Consider the following 20,019-nt stretch of genomic DNA (forward strand, 5'->3'; position numbering starts at 1 on the left):
GAGGGAACAGAATGTGCAAAGGCCCTGAAGTAGAAAAGCACCTGTGTGTGCTGGGGAGGGGGGCGGGGAAAGGAAGAAGGCCTCTGCGGCTGGAGGGGAGTGAGTAGGGAGGGAGTGGAGGGGATGATGTCAGAAGGTGTAGAGCCTTGTAAGCTGTTGTTGGAACCTGAGCTTTTGTTCTGGGTGAGACAAGCCTTTTGTGTTAACAGGATCAGTCTGGCTGCTGTGCTGAGGACAGGGTTAGAAGGCCAGGGTGGTAGCAGGGAGACTCATTAGGAGGTTGAAGCAATGATCCAACTTCAGTCTCCCACTCCCACTGAGATGGTCAGGAGAAGCCCCAGTCCTAGACCTTGGCGATCACTGTGATCCAAGGTCTGGATCTTAGATCTTGACTAAGATCTAAGTCAAGATCTGGCCCAGGAGAGAACCAAGCCGCTGTGTCCCCCTCCCCCAGGCGAGACACCCCTGGCGCTGGCAGCCTGCACCAACCAGCCCGAGATTGTGCAGATGCTGATGGAGAATGAGCAGACGGACATCGCCTCGCAGGACTCGCGGGGAAACAACATCCTGCACGCCTTGGTGACCGTGGCCGAGGACTTCAAGACGCAGAATGACTTTGTCAAGCGTATGTACGACATGATCCTGCTGAGGAGCGGCACCTGGGAACTAGAGACCACGCGCAACAACGACGGGCTCACGCCCCTGCAGCTGGCCGCCAAGATGGGCAAGGCCGAGGTGGGCGAGCTGGGGCAGGCGGGAGGGCAGCAGGTACGCTCCCCCAGGGGCCCTTCTGAGTGGCCAAGCACACAGAGTCTTGGCCAGGCAGCTCGGGGGCCCACCCTCAGGACCTCAGGCCCTGACACTCTGGGTTTCTGTCTCCCGTCCTGGGACCCCATCACTGGGCAGGGTGGCGGAGCCTTAGGGCTGCGTTGATGCAAGCTCTGTGGCCAAGGATTCCCATGTGGCGAGGCACCCATGCAGAGGCTGAGTGTCTGACCCTCGGAGCCTTCAGCCTCTTGTGAGGACGGGAGGCCCAGAATGTTTGCTCTGTGTACAGAGCTAATGTGCTACTGCTCCCCAACTCTGGGGACACCCAGCCTGTCTGTCCGGTTGAAACATGGAGCCAAATCCCCAATGGAGGACGCGGTGGCTGGTGGCGTCCTTGAGATGTGGGCCAAGGAACTCAGGTTAACTGGGAGCCGTGGTGAGGACTCAGCTGGGGAGGGCTCTCGTCTCTCCAAGTGGCTGGAGCCGTGGCTTGGTCTGATTTCTAGGGCAGGACTCAGGTTGGGGCTGGGGTCATAGCAGAGCCTCTTCTGCCTTCATATCCTGAGCCCTGGGAGGGCACCAAGGCTCTGGGGAGGCTGCAAGGGGGTGCTGCTTGGGGGTGGGGGTGGGGTGGGGGTGGTGGCACAGCTGTGCCAGCCTCAGGGCGGCTGCTGAGGGAGGCGCTGCCCCGAGGGCCTTGGGTCTCGTCCCAGTGCTCAGGGCTGGTGCCCACAAGGGACCTTTTCATTCTCTGCGGGAGGAGTGGGGAGGGAGAACAGCTTGGACAAAGGAGCAATTGTGTGTATGCCTGCCTCCCCGGTCTCCTGCCCACCCCAAGGACACAGCTTCCTGGGGGCTTTGAGGAGGGTCATTGTGGTTGCCAAACTGGAACTTTCTCCAAGGACCGCTGTGGCATGTGAGGTCCCTGGGGAGAGCCCAAGATGAAGCTTCCTGCATGCAGCCCGGCCCCATGACCCCCTGGTTCCCTGAAGGAAAATATGCCCTCCTTGTACCCCAATCACTCCTTGTCAGTCTTGGGGAGTCCCCCGCACCCTTCCCGCTCCCCTTCTCTCCTTCACTCACTGTTCTTTGGACATCTTTCTGGACGCTGCTCAAGTTGGTCATTGTGCTGGGAATAGAGATGCTTAGGACATGCTTAGGACACAGTCCCCGTCCTTGGATTCTTCTAGGCTGGGGTGCAAGAAGGGGAGATGTGCCCTCTCCCCAGAAGCTCCCCGCCTGGTCTGTAGAGACTAGGCTCTCGTGTGAGATGACGTGGGGATCCCATTGGGTCACGTGAGATCAGGGCCCTGACATTGTCTTCCCCATCGGGACTCTCTTCCGGGGCCTTGGGTTGGTGCCCCAGGAATTCCTGCCACATCTCGTGGTCCCCAGGGCTCGCTTTGGGGAACTAGTAAGCTCTCCATCTCGCCTGCACTTTGGGACCACCCAGGAAGCTTTACAACATGCAGCTGACTGGGTGTCCCCACCCTCAGAGATCTGGATTGAATTAGTCGGTGGTGTGGGAATTTTAAATGTGACCCAGTAACTCTAACATTCAGCAGAGAGCGAAGCTCACTGACCTAGGCTTCACGAGTCTCTCTGAAAAAGCCTGCTGGCTTCTTGTGTGTTAGTTGCTCAGTCATATCTGACTCTGCGACCCTGTGGACTATAGCCCACCAGTCTCTCTGTGCCTGGAATTCTCCAGGCAAGAATACTGGAGTGGGCAGCCATACACTTCTTTGAGGGATCTTCCCGACCCAGGGATTGAACCTCCTGGATTGCAGGCAGATTCTTTTACTGTCTGAGCCACCAGGGAAGCCCTGGTGCTTCTTAATTTTTAAAAAAATTTAATTTTTTAATCTTCTTTTGACTGCGCCATGCAGCATGTGGGGTCTTAGTTCCCTGACCAGGGATCAAATCCATGCCCCTTTGTTGGGAGCTCAGAGTCTTAAACACAAGATTGCCCAGGAATTCCCAAGGTTGGTGTCTTGCATCACTCCCTGACTGGCCAGAGCAGTGAGCCTCAACTGACAGGGTCTTGACTAGGAGTGGGATCTGAAAGCTGGAGAAACTTCTAACTCAATTCAGGTCAAACAGAAATTGCTTCTCAAAATGGTCAGTTCCTAGATTCTTCCCTGAACAGACTTCCCAGCTGGTGGAAGGATCTGTGAGCTGATTGTGCAACTCTCTGAAGTCTGCAAAGAGCCTTCACCCCTTTGTCTCTGGTATTCACAGTCTCTGGTGCAATGTGCAGGTCAGCAAGCCTTGTGCTCATTCCACAGATAAAGCGGGGCCCGAAGGTCACACAACAGGCGCTCAGCCAGGCTCTCATGGGAGACTCTTCCCAGGCCCTGTCTGTTGTGGGGGTGGGGGGCCCAGCTGTGCTGGCCCTGGGCCCTGTCCACTGGCTGACAGTTGTTCCTCTTCCTGTCCCCAGATCCTGAAGTACATTCTCAGCCGTGAGATCAAGGACAAGCGGCTCCGGAGCCTGTCCAGGAAGTTCACCGACTGGGCATACGGGCCCGTGTCATCCTCGCTCTATGACCTCACCAACGTGGACACCACGACCGACAACTCGGTGCTGGAGATCATCGTCTACAACACCAATATCGATGTGGGTCTCCCGGCTGGGCTGGGGAAGGGCAGGGGGCGGCAGGCTGGGCCTCAGGCCAGGGGCCCTGGGAGACCCCATGCTACTCGCTGAACCTGTCTGCTGCCCCCGTTCCTTAGCTTCAGTGGGTGGGGCAGGTGCTGGGGACACCTGTTCCCAGCTGACCCTGTGGAGGGGTCTCCTGGCCCCGTAATCCTGGGCAGGGTGGGGGTGGGGGTGTAGATCTTGTCCATCTTATTTCTCCCCAACTCCTCTTATTGGTTGAGCTTAGAATCCCCTCTTCCCCAAACCTGGCCTCAAATGGGGGTCAGGGAGTGTACAGTTGGAGCAATCAGGGAGGTCTTTCTGGAGGAGGCAAGGTGGGGAGGTCAGTGAAGCTGAAGGAGAAAAGAAAGGATCAGGAGTGGGAAGTTTTTGGCTCTTGGGGGAACAGAGGCAACACATCTTTTATGTTTTACCGAGACTCGTGCCTCCCAACGCCTGCCTTGCTTGGGGTCTCCCTGGCCTCTCACAGCAGCCTGACTGGTAGGGCAGGGATTGAAATCAGTTTAATGGAAGAGGACTGAGACCCAGAACGGGTCAAGGGTTTTCCAAGGGTCACACAGTGAAGGGGGGCCCAGGAGGGGCCAGAACCCCAGTCCTGGCCCTGGCCCCACTTCTAGCCCTCACTCCCCACTGTGCGTCAGATCCTCTTGCCAAAAGCACCAGGCTCCTGTGGTGCTTGGCTATGCCTGGTTGCACTGGGGCCTCAGGAGCTGGAAATTACCCTCCCAACATTTCCAGCCAAACCAGTTCATTGGCCCCTTCTGCCGGGGGCACTGCTGACTCAGCGTTCCCTTTGAAATGAGGGCCCTTTGAAAATGGTCCCTCCCTCCCTCTCATCGCCATGGTGACCGGTGCTGTTCTATGCCCAGAACCGGCATGAGATGTTGACCCTGGAGCCCCTGCACACGCTGCTGCATATGAAGTGGAAGAAGTTCGCCAAGTACATGTTCTTCCTCTCCTTCTGCTTCTATTTCTTCTACAACATCACCCTGACCCTCGTCTCTTACTACCGCCCCCGGGAGGAGGAGGTGTGTTGGGCCCCTGGAAGTGGGGGATGAGGTGGTTAGAGCTGCAGGAGATGGGATCCACCCCAGGTGCATATGGGGAAACCAAGGCCCAGAGAAGCCAAGAGATTTGCGTGGGGTCCCCCGATTGTCACGCTTTACAGTGTCTTGGACATGGACTACGTCTCCAACGCTGAGTGGGGTTCAACCCCAGGTGCTTAGTCCCAGGCGGACCCCTGCTGAGGGAGGCTCAGGGAATTAGGAGCCCCAGGGCCTGCCCAGGCTCCAGGTCTCAATCTGGAGCTCATTGGGTGTTTCTGCTGGGGGAGGAAATGCGAGGAGGTGGAGGTCACTTGGAGAAACTTTCCCACCAATCTGAGACTCAGTTTCCTGTCCAGTCACATGAGGCACAGAGTCTTGGCTTTGACTGTGTGGTGGGGCCCTGTGAGTGTCCGGATACGGATGGGACAGGCAGATGCCAAGAGGTATGAGGAAGTTGTTAGCATGTATTGAATCATGCTTCTCACCGTAGAATTCTGGGTTCCCACTGCGGGTGGGGTAGGCAGGGGCTGGGGGCTGCCCTTCTGCGCTGGCCCTTACAGAGAACAGGCTTCATGCTGGCCTCTGGTCCAGCTCGAGGGCCCAGCATGCATATGTGCATGGTCACCCCAGAGGGGGCACTACCCCTGCCTTCCTCACTCCGCACCCTGCACATATCCATTCCTCTCCCTTCCTCCATAGGCCCTGCCACACCCTTTGGCCCTCACGCACAAGATGGGGTGGCTGCAGCTCTTAGGAAGGATGTTTGTGCTCATCTGGGCCATGTTCATTTCTGTGAAAGAGGTGAGTGAGTCACTCCTGGTCTGGCCTGCGAGGCAAGCGGGGAGCAGCAAGCTCTGTCAGCTGCTACTGCTGGGGAACTTTGGGGACTCATTTCCTCTTTAATTTTAGATTTACATAAATAAGCAGGCTTATCCTACCTACTTCATGTATCCATCCCTCCATCCATCTGTCCATCTCTCTGCCATTTATCTGCACTCCCAGCCACTCAGTGTCCCTCCCGTCTTCCCCTCCATCCATCCAATCACCTGTCGTCTCTCATCCATGCAACTGCTCATTCATCCATTAAGACACCCACCTATTGTCCTTCCATCCTTCATCCAACTGTCTTTCTGTTTGTCAATTGATCCATTCATCCATCCAACTGATGAATCAGCAGGTATATTCTGAACACCTTCAACATGTGGGGCCCTGGGGGAGCTGATAGGGATGGAGGGAGTCTGCCCTCTTTGAGGTTATCATCTGGTAGAGATTTCAGATGGACACAAATACCCAAGACTGTAAGATAGACTGTGAAAAGAGCCTGATGTTGGGGTCAGACCCGTGTTTAGAAGAGAGATGACTTTTATTTGGGGATGGGGGAGGTTAGGAAGGCTGGAAGGTAGAGATGTCACTTACTGTGGTAGGGTGGGGTTGGCATGAGGACACTGGGGAGAAGGTGTTACAGGGCAGGTGTGGGGAGCAGCGTGCAAAAGCTCAGCGGCTGGGAAGCTAGGCCATATTTGGGGAATGGCAGGTAACTGTGTGGTCCTGCTGCTTTGTGGGTTCTGGAGTGACGATGGGGATGAAAGTAAGAGATGTAAGAAGATCGGGGGGAGCATCCACTCTTACCCTGGGGCTGGCTCTGTCCCCCAGGCACCAGTCCCTTTCCATATCCCTCATTTGGGCTCTGGTTGGGCCTTCACACGTCCCCCTGGTCCCTGAGTCTCAGTTCTGGGGAAACGCCCCCTTCCCCAGGTCCTCCAGCGAGGGGCACGGAGAAGGGGCAGCTTTTCTTTCCTTTCTGGCCGCAGGGCATCGCAATCTTCCTGCTGAGACCGTCAGATCTCCAGTCCATTCTCTCAGATGCCTGGTTTCACTTTGTCTTGTAAGTAGGTCTGTCCCCTTGGTCACCACCTCACAGACAGGACTGAAGTCCTATATGAGGACTGCCATGTCCCTCCGCAATGGCCACCCTACTGTGTCACCCTGTCCCAGTCCTTATGCCAAGGCACGTGGCCAGGGACCTCCTCTCCCTTCTGTTGAGAGAGGCCAGAGGGGAGGACCAGAGAACCCTGGGACAGTGCCCAGCATCTGGTCGCAGGGAGAGCTGGCTACAGCCTGCCCAGAGCCCCAGGGGGCAGGCAGCATAGAGGAAGCATGTGTACATTTTAACGGCCAGTTCCTCCCAGCTGCCGTCTTGGACCCTGGCAGATCAGGGCTGGAAGGGACTTGAGAAATCACCATGTCTGATCTCATGAAACTGAGACATAGAGCAGGGAAGTGAATCACTGAGTCACGCGGAGCTTCAGGCATGTTGAAGCCAGCCCAGTGTCCCAGTCATCCTCACCCCAAGCTAGTGTGGGGTCAACTACTATAGACCCCAGTCAGAAAGCCCAGCTCAGCAGCTTCTCTGAATGAGGTCATGTGCAGCTGATGTCAGAGGATTACATAACCCTGTCTCTATAAATAACAGAAGGCTGATTCAGCGTCGTGGCCACATGAATAGAACAGGATCTGCGACTTGGGGTGAAACATGTTGGGCTCCAGGGTTCTGTGGACCCCACCAAAGTCCCTCTTCTGAGCCTTTGGGTGGGTCTATAGCACCTTGAATCTTGACCTGATGTTTCCAAATACCTATTTATTAATAGCTGTCTTATTAAGTAGGCATGTGCCTTCCAGAAGTATGAACCGAGTTCTCCATCCCTGTGGGCGGGTGGGGAGCCCCGACACTGCAGTGAATGAATAGGCCAGGTGCAGTACTGCCCATGGTGCAGGTCACATGTGAGCCTGGCGCCTTTGAGAAAGTGTGACGATCCCAGGGAAAAATCCATTTGTCCCGCCGCTGGCTTTGGTGCGGATGAAAGGCCTTGTCCAGCTCTTCTGCTTCTCTTGTTTTCTTCATGTGGAGGAAGGTGTTTGACCTGCTTCCTCACTTCAGCGCCAAATACACTGATCACCCAAATGTTTGCTTTTCACTGCACAAAATCAAGGTTGACTGTGTCCCAACTTTAACTAGTTATTTCATAATCGCGGAGACTGCCTGATGCTATAAGCAGGAGAGGGTTTCTATCCAGATGTCTGCCTAACTGATGACAATGTTTAGGAGTAGGTTTTGATCTTGTATGTTTGGTATGTATTGTACTTTAAATTTTTTAAATTGTGGTTTAATGCACGTAATGTGAAAGTTAAACCGTCTTAACCATTTTTAAGTTCAGTGCTGTTAGCTACGTTTGCATTAGTGTGCAATCTCCTTTTAGCACATCTATTACATGGCATGACTTGTAGTTTTTAAAAGACTTCTCAAAGTAGGTTATGGGGGACTTTTGTTATGATTGACGTTTGAGCATACATGTTGTCAGCTTTGTCATTTTGATTAAAAATGGCATCTTTCATTGCATCCTTTGTCTACTCCAGAGTTCCCCAATCTCTGTGGGAGTCAGAAATTACATGGGTGACTTAAAAAACATCCAGCCTTCTGGCAAGCACCCTGGGCCATCTGAACCAAAATCTATTGGGCCCTGGGGAACTCTATCTTTAAAAAGTCCTTGTCAACTGCAATCAGCCCTGACTTGCATCTGGCAATGCAGTTTGCAAGGCTGGGTTTTAGATGTGGTCCAGCTCATCTGGGGCAGCCTTGGCTGTCTCTTCAGTACCACCCACCAAGGTCATTGTTCAGGGCTTAAGGGAGGTTGGAGGGTTTGGACATCACTGCCCTGATGCTGAGGAGAATTAAGTAAGGCCCTTGTTTCCTGTGTCTCCTGAACAGTTTTGCCCAAGCTGTGCTTGTGATACTGTCTGTCTTCTTGTACTTGTTTGCCTACAAAGAGTACCTCGCCTGCCTTGTGCTGGCCATGGCCCTGGGCTGGGCGAACATGCTCTACTACACGCGGGGGTTCCAGTCCATGGGCATGTACAGCGTCATGATCCAGAAGGTGCGTTGGGGATGCTGAGCCTCAGAGGTGGGCAGGGAGGGGCCCCTCAGAGAAGGCCCACTCTTCAGATGGGGAAACTGAGGTCTGGAGAGGAAAAGCGACTCACCCAAGGGACAAGCCACTGCTCTTTCTCTCAAGTGTCGTGGTCTCCCTTTGCCCTTGCTCAGGGTCTTGGAGGGACAATATGCATATATAATGTATATACATATAGATAGGCTTATTCTAGATGTTTACCATATAAATGATGGTGTAGCATACAAGTTACAAATAATAATAAAATATACAATACTTTTTTGTTGTAAATTCCACATGGCTAGTCGAGTCTCACTGAATAATTTGTTGATTTTAGTTTAACTTGTATCTGTTGCCAACCTATGGTTGCAGTTGACAAGTGAGCATTGTGCCAGTATAAATTTTGCCTGAAATTTTCCTTTGCTTTTTAAAAATAATTAATTAATTAAAATATTTTGGGGGGCTACCCTGGGTTTTGTTGCTGTGCATGGGCTTTCTCTAGTTGCAGCGAGCGGGAGCTACTTTCTAGTTGTGGTGTGAGGGCTCCTCATTGCAGTGACTTTTCTTGTGGAGCACCAGCTCTAGGGCACATGGGCTTCAGTGGTTGAGGTACGCGTGCTCAGCAGTTGTGACTCGTGGGCTCTAGAGCATGGGCTCAGTCGTTCTGTTGCACAGGCTTAGTTGCTCCATGGCATGTGGGATCTTCAGGATCAGGGATCGAACCTGTGTCCTCTGCATTGGCAGGTGGATTCCTATCCACTGTACCACCAGGGAAGTCCTCTCCTTTGCTTTAAGGAGTAAGATGAAAAGGAAACAATGAATACGTGTTGAAATTGCATTTGTTTGTCAATGATCCTGAGACGCTTATTTGCTGAATTGAATAATAGTTTTCAAATACTAGAAGAATATTTCATCAGTGTTTTTGTACTATTCACAATATAATAGCCACAGAGAGGATTCATTTTTAAAGTTTTATCTGCCTTAACATTTTTTCCATCATTGTCTTAAGTCCAGATCTAGACAATCAACAATCTCTGACTTGTAGCTTTCACCAGTTTCTATGGTATAAATCTAGTTACCAACATGAATACAGAATTGGGAAAGGAAGCACAGTAAAGCATCATTATGTAGTGTTTCCAACATATGGCTACAATAGATGTAAATAGCCTTAAAATTCTAGGTAACTGTTAGGACTTCCCTGGCAGTCCAATGGTTAAGACTCTGGGCTTTCACTGTGGAGGACATGATTTCAAACTAAGATCCTGCAAGCCACATGGAAGGCCAAAAAAGAAAAAAAAAAAGCCTAAATAATTGTAAAATGTCATAAAGTCACTTGGAAGTGATGTTTTGACTACTTATTATCTTTGTTTCTAATGTAATTTATTTAATTATGTTTACACAAGCCAATTCTTAGTCATGGCTTGTTTAGCAACCAGCTCAGGAAATTCACGAGAGTGTGACAGTCAGCTCTTGTGAGCTGGTGTGAGCTGGCCCCAGCACATGGCCACTTCCAGGAAGAGTGAGGATTCTCAGTGTGAGATTCTGTGAGGAGAGGGGCTGATGTGCAGCCTGTATCGGCAAGGACAGAAACAGACTGCGTTCTAGGAGGGAGGAGGGTGGAGAGGACAAATAGAAGAGTCTTTCTGGAACAGGTGGGCCCAGTGCTGAGCTGTGGAGGGAGTGTCGGGAGGATCCGGGGAGGGTCATGGAAGAGTGGCCCGAGTGAATGAGGGCATGGTTGGGGTGCAAGCCCGGGAGAGGGTGGGAAGCTGGAGATCAATCTGTAGTGAATATGTGCTCAAACCTTACCCTTGAATCGTGTTTCTTTCTTTGCAGGTCATTTTGCATGATGTTCTGAAGTTCTTGTTTGTATATATCGTGTTCTTACTTGGATTTGGAGTAGGTAAATGATTTACAAATAATAGCAACTGCCACACTTGTAAAGCCCTTTATATAGACATTAACATGACAGAGCATGCAGGAGCCTCAGCAACAATTATATCGGCCACCAGTGGAATGCTCACCATGATCAGCATTTCCCAATGATTATCTACTCGAAGAACTGGCTCATTGGAAAAGACCCTGGTGCTGGGAAGGATTGAGGGCAAGAGGAGAAGTGGGTGGCAGAGGATGAGATGCTTAGATAACATCACTGACTTAATGGACATGAGTTTGAGCAAACCCCAGGAGATAGTAAAGGACAGGGAAGCCTGGCATGCTGAAGTTCATGGGGTCACAAAGAGTCAGATACAACTTAGCAACTGAGCAACAACAATGATTATCTCTTTACTTCTCACAATGTATTGACCAAGGCAGGAGTCATCATCATCTCTGATCATAAGAGAATTGAGGCTTAGAGACTCCAGGATTTGACCAGGTCACTTTTATCCAACCACACTGTGTGGTATGCCTCCCACCTTCACATCCATCTTATGTGTCCCTGCAGCTTCGGATAGGTTTGGCAGGTGTTTTTAGCCCAAACTGACGGATAGGGAAGCTAAAGTTTGCAGAAATGTGATTGGCGGTCTTTGAAAAATAGGAGTAGAGTAATGCATTGAAGTAACCTCCTTTGGCCTTCCACGTCATGTTACTGTCATAGATTGCTTCAGATATATCTGTGAGAGCTCTGGTCTTCTGGGGACCAGGGATGGGAAACCCTCTTAAAAACCTCTCTGTTTACAACAGAGGGAAAAGCACAACCTGATTTTGTTTCTAACCTCTTCGTAAAGAGATATGATTTTGTTTTCCCAAGTCAGTTTTTTTCCCCAGTTATCACTGGCATTTGAAACTAGGCAGCTCATTGGATCTGCCTGGTACCCTTTCTGGGTCCCAGTTTGCTTATTCATTTGCTCTTTCACGTGCTTGTTTATTCATCCATCCATTTCTTCACTGATTAACTTGATCATCCATCCATTCATCCACCCATTCATTAATGAGCCACTGCTGTAGTGCATTGGGAAGAAGAGAAGAAAGCGTCCAAGGCTGTGACCAGAGATCGTGCCACACAGCATTAGAAGGAGACTCAGGACCTGCCAGTCTTGGGAGAGACAACCCAGGCTACTGGAAGTTGGGATTTCCAAGCCTGGTTGAGGAGCCAGGGACACACAGATTATAGATTACAATTATCTACTCTGCAAGCCCTTGATTGGTCAAGGGCTGAACGGTGGGGTGGGTAGAGAAGGGAGAGAAGAATTCGGGCTTTGTTAGGCAGAAAGGCCTTTCTGCAGTCAGTCAGGGCAGAACACCAGCCTGATGAGGCTTCCAGAGGAACTGAGGCTGGAGATGCGATTTCAATAACCAGAGAGAAGACAGCAGTGTGCGTGTGTGCATGTGTGTCCATGTGTGCATGTGTGCACGTGCAGGTATGCATGAGTTCACAGAGTAATTAACTGGACAGAAAGGCTGCAGAGAAGAACACCCTGTTATGTCCTCACAGCTCTGGCCTCACTGATCGAGAAGTGGCCCAAGAGCCACGAGAACTGCAGCTCCTATGGCAGCTTCAGCGACGCAGTGCTGGAACTCTTCAAGCTCACCATAGGCCTGGGTGACCTGAACATCCAGCAGAACTCCAAGTACCCCATCCTCTTCCTGTTCCTGCTCATCACCTACGTCATCCTCACCTTTGTCCTCCTCCTCAACATGCTCATAGCCCTGATGGGGGAGACAGTGGAGAACGTCTCCAAGGAGAGCGAGCGCATCTGGCGCCTACAGGTGAGCCTGGCAGAGTCCCCTCTGGGGGGAGCCTGTCATGGGGACTCAGCTCAGCACGTGGAACCGGTGGATCTAGGCTGGGGCCTGGAGACCTGCATAAGCTCCCTCTGCTTGGCCAGGTTCGAGGAAGGTAGGCCCCCTGGAGTAAAGGGTCCAGGGGGTGTGGCTGGACAATGGCAGGTGGGAGAGGAACTCAGGCTTATAGCTGTGCTCTGCTTAGAGACAATGGTGTGATATGTGGCTGCTGAAGTGTGACCTTAGGTTGCATTAAGAGGAGTATAGGGCATAGGACAATGGAGGTGACAATTCTGCTTCCCTCCAATACTCCTTATATGTTGTGGGCCTTACACACTGGGGACACTAACCCACAGAATGGTCCAGGCATGGGAGAGGCCTGGCAACCATGCCTCACAACAGTGTCAAAACTGGGTTGAAGAAGGTGAGAATTCCTTCTTGCAGAGTTACTTGGGAAAGAGGGAGCAGCTTTCTTCTGTGATCCCAGAGGCAGAAATGGGACGTATGGGGAACAAGAGAGAGAAAAAGTTTGATCTGATACAAGGAAGTTACTAATTGATAGGGCCTTCTTAATGGATTGTCAATATTCAGGGGAGATTAGACAAATTATGGTTGGGAAAATTGCTGAGGGGATCCCTAGCCTGAGATGGAATAGGGCTGTGTGATGTCTGAACCTCCTTTCACCACAGGAGCTCAGAATCCTACCTTTCAGTTAGGAAACTCTGGACTCCCACAAACATAGTTTATGTGATGTTTAAAATAACTTTAACACCTTTCCCAAACTTACCTGACTTTCTCTTTCATTTTTTTCTTTTCTCTTTCATTTTTTAAAGTCTTTGTTGAATTTATTACAATACTGCTTCTGTATTATGTGGTTTTTTTTTTGGCCTTGAGACCTGTGGGATCTTAACTCCCCAACCAGGGATTGAACCCACACCCGTGCATTGGAAGGTGAAGTCTTAACCACTGGACCATCGGGGAAGACCCTGGGTTTTTGAATTCTGTAGGTTAGCCACATCCTCAGATTCTATGCATTAAGTAAACATTCTGTGCAGGTGGAGTGGGCTGTTTGGTGGTGTGTGTGTGTTCTTGTGTGTGTGAATTCTTGTCTGTGTGTGTACGTGTGTGGGCACACCCACACTCGCGTGGCGCCTCGGCGCTGGCTCCTCAGTGACACTCTTAGGCTCCTTTGTGTTTGCAGAGAGCTAGGACCATCTTGGAGTTTGAGAAGATTCTGCCAGAGTGGCTGAGGAGCAGATTCCGGATGGGGGAGCTGTGTAAAGTGGCAGAGGACGACTTCCGGCTGTGTTTGCGGTAACAGCGGGAGGAGGGCCCTATGCTGGTGCTCTTCGGGTGGGTGAAGAGGCATGCGGTGTGAACGTTAGCGAAGCGGTGCTGCCATGCCATTTGCTTGTCGGACCATGGCCTCCTCAGAAGATGGAGTTTGCTTGTTTGGGGTTGCTGGCCCTGGGACAGGCTTCCTCAGCCTCAGAAGGGAGAGGAGGGAGACTCTGCCCTTCTGGGGCTGCCTCTGTGGCTTCTCCCTGTCCAGTACCTGCCTTAGAAGAGATCTGCCAGCCTGGCCCCCTTTGTCCTTCTGTCTCCCCTGTGTGGGTTCACAGGGGACCACTTATGTCTCTCTGAGCTCCTGGGTCCGATATCCTGGGAGGAGACTGATTCTGGAGGCCTGGGAAGATGGGCACTTGGGCAGGTTTCAAGCCCCGGTAACACTGATATGAACACACAAGTCAGGAGTCTTTCTGATCCCCGTGGAGGACACACCAAATACGGTGCTAGTATATTTCTATTTCCTGAAGTGCGCTTGGGGAATAGTGAGAATGATTATCACACCCTCAGGATCAACGAGGTGAAGTGGACTGAATGGAAAACTCATGTCTCCTTCCTCAATGAAGATCCGGGGCCCGGGAGACGGACAGGTACCACTGCTGTCAGGAAGCATGATGCCCCTCCTGCCTGACCATGTGACCCTAGGGGGCCCTGATTTTCCCCATCTGTAAAATGGGGGAGGAGGGTTGAACTAACCCCTTCCAGCTCTTTCATTTTATAACCTGAGTTGGAAACATTTCTGAAAGTCAAGTGGTGGGCCAAGACCGACCTGGAGGCACAACTTGCAGAGTGCTGTATTTGTAAAATAGTGTTTTGTCTTTAAAGCAGATTTCAACAAAATCCAAGATTCTTCCAGGAGCAACAGCAAAACCACCCTCAATGCATTTGAGGAAATAGATGAATTTCCGGAAACTTCAGTGTAAAAGCAGGACTCAGAGCTCATGTGCGTGTGGGCCATCTGATGCTGGAGCCTGGGTGCTGGACTTGGCGCTGCGTGCTTTGCAGAGTGATGGAGCCTGGCTCCGCCTGCAGAGACGAGGAACGCGCCCTCACGCTGAGCGGGTGACTGAACCAAGGGGCAGTTGTCAGTTTGTCTGAGTGGGAAACACCCTGGAGTTTGTTATTCAGCAAAGAGCTTGTAAAAACCTATGGCCAGCATTCCTGAGCCTGGGAGTTCCAGGAGCCCTGAATCCTGGGTGAAGCTCCTGTGTTTACCAACTGCAGGTCAACTTGGCTGGAAGAGAGGATGGCAGGGCAGGGGCAGGGGCCCAAGGAGCACAGGGAGGAGTCTTTCTTCGCCCAATGTCTTGACAATGTTTTTGTCAATGTCTTGACAGCCCCTAGCCCCAGCCTTAATATTCTACCATCTCCCCTACTGTGACTGGATCTCCTGAATTTAAGGGCCCTTTGACCCCATGATAGAATGTACAGGGAACTGAGCTGAGCCTGGTATCCTGGGGTCAGAGGGGAATGAGCTTCTGGAATCTTCAGGGAGCAGGAAAACACCCTCGGAATAAGTGGCCTTGGTACTCAAGGCTTAGACTGTCTCCTAACTGAGAGATGATTCTAGAAGCATAATTAACACAGGGTTTTTCTTTTCAGTAGAGAAAGGACATTTCAGTTTTAAATGAAAGTTACTTCAAATGAAGTGTGTGATTTTAAAAGCTGAGAAACAGATTTTAGGATTTGGGGGTTGGACGTAAGTATTATATACTTGGCCTCAAGGTGGACACAACAAGGACAAAAAGATTTTCTTTACATACTTAAAACTACATGAGACATGCCAGGCAGGGCCTGCGATCTGGGTGAAAGATCTTGGCTGGTTTCCTTGTCCCAATCCTGGCACAGTGCGGGCTTCCAAGCTGGGATAGTGGCTTCGTCTGAAACAGAAATAGCAGCTGCTCTATTTATATGGTCTTGAATCTCAGAGGTTACTCTTACACATCAGTATTTTTCATTGGAGGAATTTTACAGAATATTTGAAATGCTCTGGTATTCAATATTTTTTTTAACTGTGAATTTTGCAGCAGAGGAGAAGGCGTCTGAGGAGGAGCCAAGACGTGGGGCTTCTTTTTAGATTCTCATCCTCTGATTTTCTTCCCTGAAATTACTCAGTTTGGGGACAGAGATGAAGTGGAGAGAGTAGAAATGTTCCAGGTTGTTGGAGCCTCAAGTGTATGGGTCCATCAGTCGTGTCCATATCTTTGTGACCCCATGGACTGTAGCCTGCCAGGCTCCTCTGGTCCTGGGATTCTCTAGGCAAGAATATTGGAGTGGGTAGCCATTCCCTTCTCCAGAGGATCTACCTGACCCAGAGAATGAACCCAGGTCTCCTGTATTGCAGGGGGATTCTTTACTATCTGAGCCTGTAAAGAAGTCCTATTGGAACCTAAACAACCAGAAAATCCACTCTGACTCAGTTATCTGGTAAAAGATTCGTGTGGGGAATTTGTTTTTTTGAGTACAGTTGCATTACAAGTTGTGTTAGTTTCTCCCGTGCAACAATGTGAATCAGCCATGAATATACATATGTCCCCTCCCTCTTGAAACTCCTTCCTGCCCCCACCCCCACATCCCACCCCTTTAGGTCATCACAGTCCTGTGGGATTTTCGAGGTGAAATTGTAACGATATTAACCGTGAACTTTAATTTTAAATGGCACAAAATCATTCAGCTTTTAGATAACTTGACTGTTGGTTAGTTAACCAGACTAGATGCAAACTAAGGAGTGCAGGCCATGCAGTTCACTCCCGGCCCATTTCTCTGCTGTGTGCACCAGCTTACCTGGGTGGGCAGAATCTTGGCCCGTGTGTCCCTGATGGGCTGGGTCAGGGTCAGATGAGTCAAAGAGGCAGCCTTGCAATCTGCAGCAGCCCCTGCACTCTCAGATGACCCAGGGAGCTGCCGAATGCTCCAAGCTGTAGTGGTCAGACCAGGTTCAGGTGTGAGCAGGGGAGGAAGGGGCTAGGCATGTTTCTTGCAGAAGGGAAGATTTAGGGGGATTATCACAGAGGCAGGAGGACCAGATGTGTTGTAGATGAACAGAACTAGTGCCCAAAAGTTGGAAGCTTCAGGGAAAACGCTTATGGTTCAATGTAGTCCAACAACTTCTTCAGATGTTATGTTTTGCTTCTTTTTAAATTTTTTTGGCCACACCCCCCAGAGCATTTGCAACCCACACTCCCTGCATTGGAAGCGTGGGGTTCTAAACACTGGACCTCCAGGGAAGTTGTGATACTGGGGATATTTAAGCAGAAGCTGGTTGAGCATATATTAGGGATATTGTTAAAGATCATCATCAGATGAACCTGAAGATCCTTTTAGCATGGAGGGTAGCATCCTGTTATCTGGAATTACCTTCTTGCCTTTATCCTGAACAGGTAGATGTCTTGGTTTGAAGGGCAGCAACTCGGATCCATGGCTCCACACTCTACTCTGGGTAGCTGGGAATTCAGAATTGTTTTGGTTTGGGTATGCATGGATAAAACTGTATAACTCTTCACTTCCCACTTGAGCAAAAGCTGGGAGGTTAGACAGACAGAAGTCAATAACTGGATCTTTGTTTTCTTATGCATATGGAGACCTGTCTATGGATCTGGATGGAATTTGTTGGCAGGACCATTTTCTATACAGAATCTTCCTCCTGACAGTGGTGTCCCCCAAAGGCTTTTATCCTAGATGGTCTCAACCTAGGCAGATTTACCAAGGAAGGTGATGAGTCAGAGCACTGGTTTAAAAGGACCAGTTTTATTTCACACCTGGAGACCAAAGCTCTGAAAGGAAAGTGGACTTGTTCAAAGTCATGCAGGAGATTGTATCAGAGCTGCTGAAGCTGGAATGTTCTGATTCTGGACCACAGATGTCCTTCTGTGATATTTTAGTTTTTTGGCACAGTTCTTTGGTAAATTTGATTCTGCCTTTGTGGTTGGCATGTATCAGGGGATTAGGTTTTTTGCTCAGATAATTCATGCTGGCAGTCTGATTGTCTCTGTGATCCCTATGATGGGTTTTTAAATTCAAATGTGTGCATACAGATGTGCACAAAACCACACATACACACACTGCACCACACTGAATCCATAGGTGTATCAGGATATCTTAAGTGATTCACATTTCACTAATTTAAGGGGAAAGCATTTTCCAGCAATGCAATCTCACATGTTCAGATAATAGTTGTGACTGGAAATTTTCCTTTAGCTAAATTCTGCCTCAGGAAGAATCCATTATTCTAGAAATTAAGTTATATATCTGTTTGGAGTGAAAAAGGTGCTTACCTTCCTCCTTGGGTGGGGGATGGGAGAAGGAGTTCAAGGCTGTACTGTGAAGTCACTAAGCTCTTAGAGGGCTCCTGCCCTGGAGCCCAGTGTTACTGACCTTCTTTTCCTTCCACAAGGCCTGGTGGGCTAAGTCCTTTGGCCCTGGGTAGGGGCCAGATAGATGGACCGTCATGTGGGCCTGTAAGCCATACTTGATCTCTGCATCGATTTACCTTTTTTTTTTTTTTTAACTGTGATCTTGGTCCCAAACATAGAATTGTTACCTTGTTCTCACTGAATGTGCCTAATCTTTGCAAATTCCATTTACATCCTTGTTTTTAGTGTTGTGTGTGTGTGAAACTCTATGTGCAAGAGAGAAGTCATAAATGGAGCAAGAACATTTTAGTGTCATTGAAGAAATGTTTTAATGATTTCTAATAAATATTTATTTTGCCTTGTTATGATCATGTTTTATCTTGTCTTAGGAGGGCCACTATAATGACTGAAATCTTGGGTGTTGCTTAACATGAGTGGATAAAAGAAAGGCCACTTTTTGAATCAATCACTTAAAGAATCAATTATTGGTCCCAGCTCAGCATGCTAAGACATACCACCTTTGTGCAAATGTGTACATCTCAAAGTACATCACATCCAGTACCCCATCTAAACCACTCAATAACTGGGAGGAATTTGAGTAAAAGGAAACCTAGAGATTTGAAGCGACATGAGCAAGGAGTCACAGCCTGAAAACGTTACAGGTTCAGATCATATGACCTCAAGCAGGGGGGTCCATCCATCTTGCTTGCTGGCTCTCCACTTCGCATGCATATGAATTCATGGCTCCACTTGGAGACCAGGAAGTAGAACCTCCCTCCTATTTACCTCACAGAACCTTTATGAGGAGGCAATAAGGGAATGAATAGGAAAGAGCTGATATTATTACTATCATTATTGCCCAATGTACATGTACATGCATTTTTTTCATTCTTTTGAGTTATTTTGAAAGAATGGCAGTTCTCAACTTGAATGCCAACATGCTGCTGTGTCTTGAAGGGTTGTAGAACTTGCAAACAATTTATTAATAAGCAATGTGCTCCATTTGGTCAATTACTTTATCCAAACGATTCCCAAAATAACACCCTTCACTGGGCTATATTTTCTTGACTGGCAAGGAAATGGCACTTGTACATAATCCACATGCTAGTTCAAACAGGCTTCAGTCTATAATCTAGGAATGTGCCATCCATGGGAATATTCTGGGTAGATGGATAGAGAAAGTGTGGGTGCCCCTGTCATAGGATGTATTCTGAAAGTGGGATGCCTAGGTCAGTGAGGATGAAGTTTTATGACTTTTGATATTATGAAAAATCACCTTCCAAAATATATTTCGCAATTTTTTCAGCCTTTGAGATTGTACAATTACCTATTTATAAAGTGCTTTCATTCATATTGGTTATCTTAATCCACAATTCTGTAGATGGTTTGATGAGTATTCTATTGTCATTCAACAGAACAGAGAACAGGGAAAATTGAGACTTGGGGAATTTGAGACTTGGAGAGAGATGGAATGGCAGGTTGACGTCACAGCACTTTTTCGTGGGCCAAGGATCCAGGTTTTCTGAGGTGTGCTGGTCCATGCTAGTCCAGTAGTGTCAATGAGCTTGTATAACAGGGTGGGTTAGCCTAGGCTGAGTCACATTAAAACAAATTTGTCTGGTTGCACTGGGTTTTAGTTGTGGTACACAGGGATCTTTTAGATGTAGCATGTGGGATCTAGTTCCTAGATCAGGGATCAAACTGGGGTCCCCTGCATTGGGAGTGTGGAGTCTTAGCCACTGGACCACTAAGGAAGTCCTTGAACCACATTTAAGAATAAGTATCAGGACTGCCCTGATGGTGGTCCAGTGGTTGAGGATCTGTCTTCTGGTGCAGGGGATACAGATTTGATCCCTGGTCAGGGAACTAAGCTCCCACATGCCCTTGGGCAGCTGAACCTGCGCGCCATAGATGGAGAGAAGCAAAGACCCCGAGGTAGTAGGGTGAACTTGAGGATGGAGAAGTCTGCGAGGCCAAATTGCTAGGAACAGGGCTGGAGAGGCAGGCAGAGGCCAGAGCACAGAGGACTCGTCCAGCTGCGGGGGAGGCATTGAGATTTCATATTGAGGGTTAGGGGAACCATTTACAGGTTTCACAGAAGGGTATTATTGGATAAGAACACTTCCTTCTCCCCTCACAGGGTTACAGACTTAAAAGGATCTATTTTTCCACCTGCC

At 49.5% G+C, this 20,019-nt stretch overlaps 1 protein-coding gene across 2 annotated transcripts in view; it reads left to right on the forward strand.

The window, feature by feature from the left end:
* The window catches only part of TRPV3 (transient receptor potential cation channel subfamily V member 3), a 29,458-nt gene extending 15,045 nt beyond the window's left edge, over positions 1-14,413 (forward strand). The window contains exons 8-18 of one of the 2 annotated variants that reach the window (XM_065909797.1): positions 455-735; positions 3,209-3,385; positions 4,297-4,455; positions 5,173-5,274; positions 6,285-6,358; positions 8,240-8,405; positions 10,254-10,320; positions 11,854-12,128; positions 13,345-13,457; positions 14,001-14,080; positions 14,316-14,413. In XM_065909797.1, coding sequence (XP_065765869.1) covers positions 455-735; positions 3,209-3,385; positions 4,297-4,455; positions 5,173-5,274; positions 6,285-6,358; positions 8,240-8,405; positions 10,254-10,320; positions 11,854-12,128; positions 13,345-13,457; positions 14,001-14,080; positions 14,316-14,413 — 1,592 coding nt within the window. The remainder of the gene's footprint in view (positions 1-454; positions 736-3,208; positions 3,386-4,296; positions 4,456-5,172; positions 5,275-6,284; positions 6,359-8,239; positions 8,406-10,253; positions 10,321-11,853; positions 12,129-13,344; positions 13,458-14,000; positions 14,081-14,315) is intronic. The other variant, XM_065909798.1, reaches the window with a different exon arrangement.
* The last annotated feature ends 5,606 nt before the right edge of the window (positions 14,414-20,019 follow it).

Source organism: Muntiacus reevesi, chromosome 18 (genome assembly GCF_963930625.1).
Source record: "Muntiacus reevesi chromosome 18, mMunRee1.1, whole genome shotgun sequence".
Taxonomy (NCBI): Eukaryota; Metazoa; Chordata; class Mammalia; order Artiodactyla; family Cervidae; genus Muntiacus; species Muntiacus reevesi.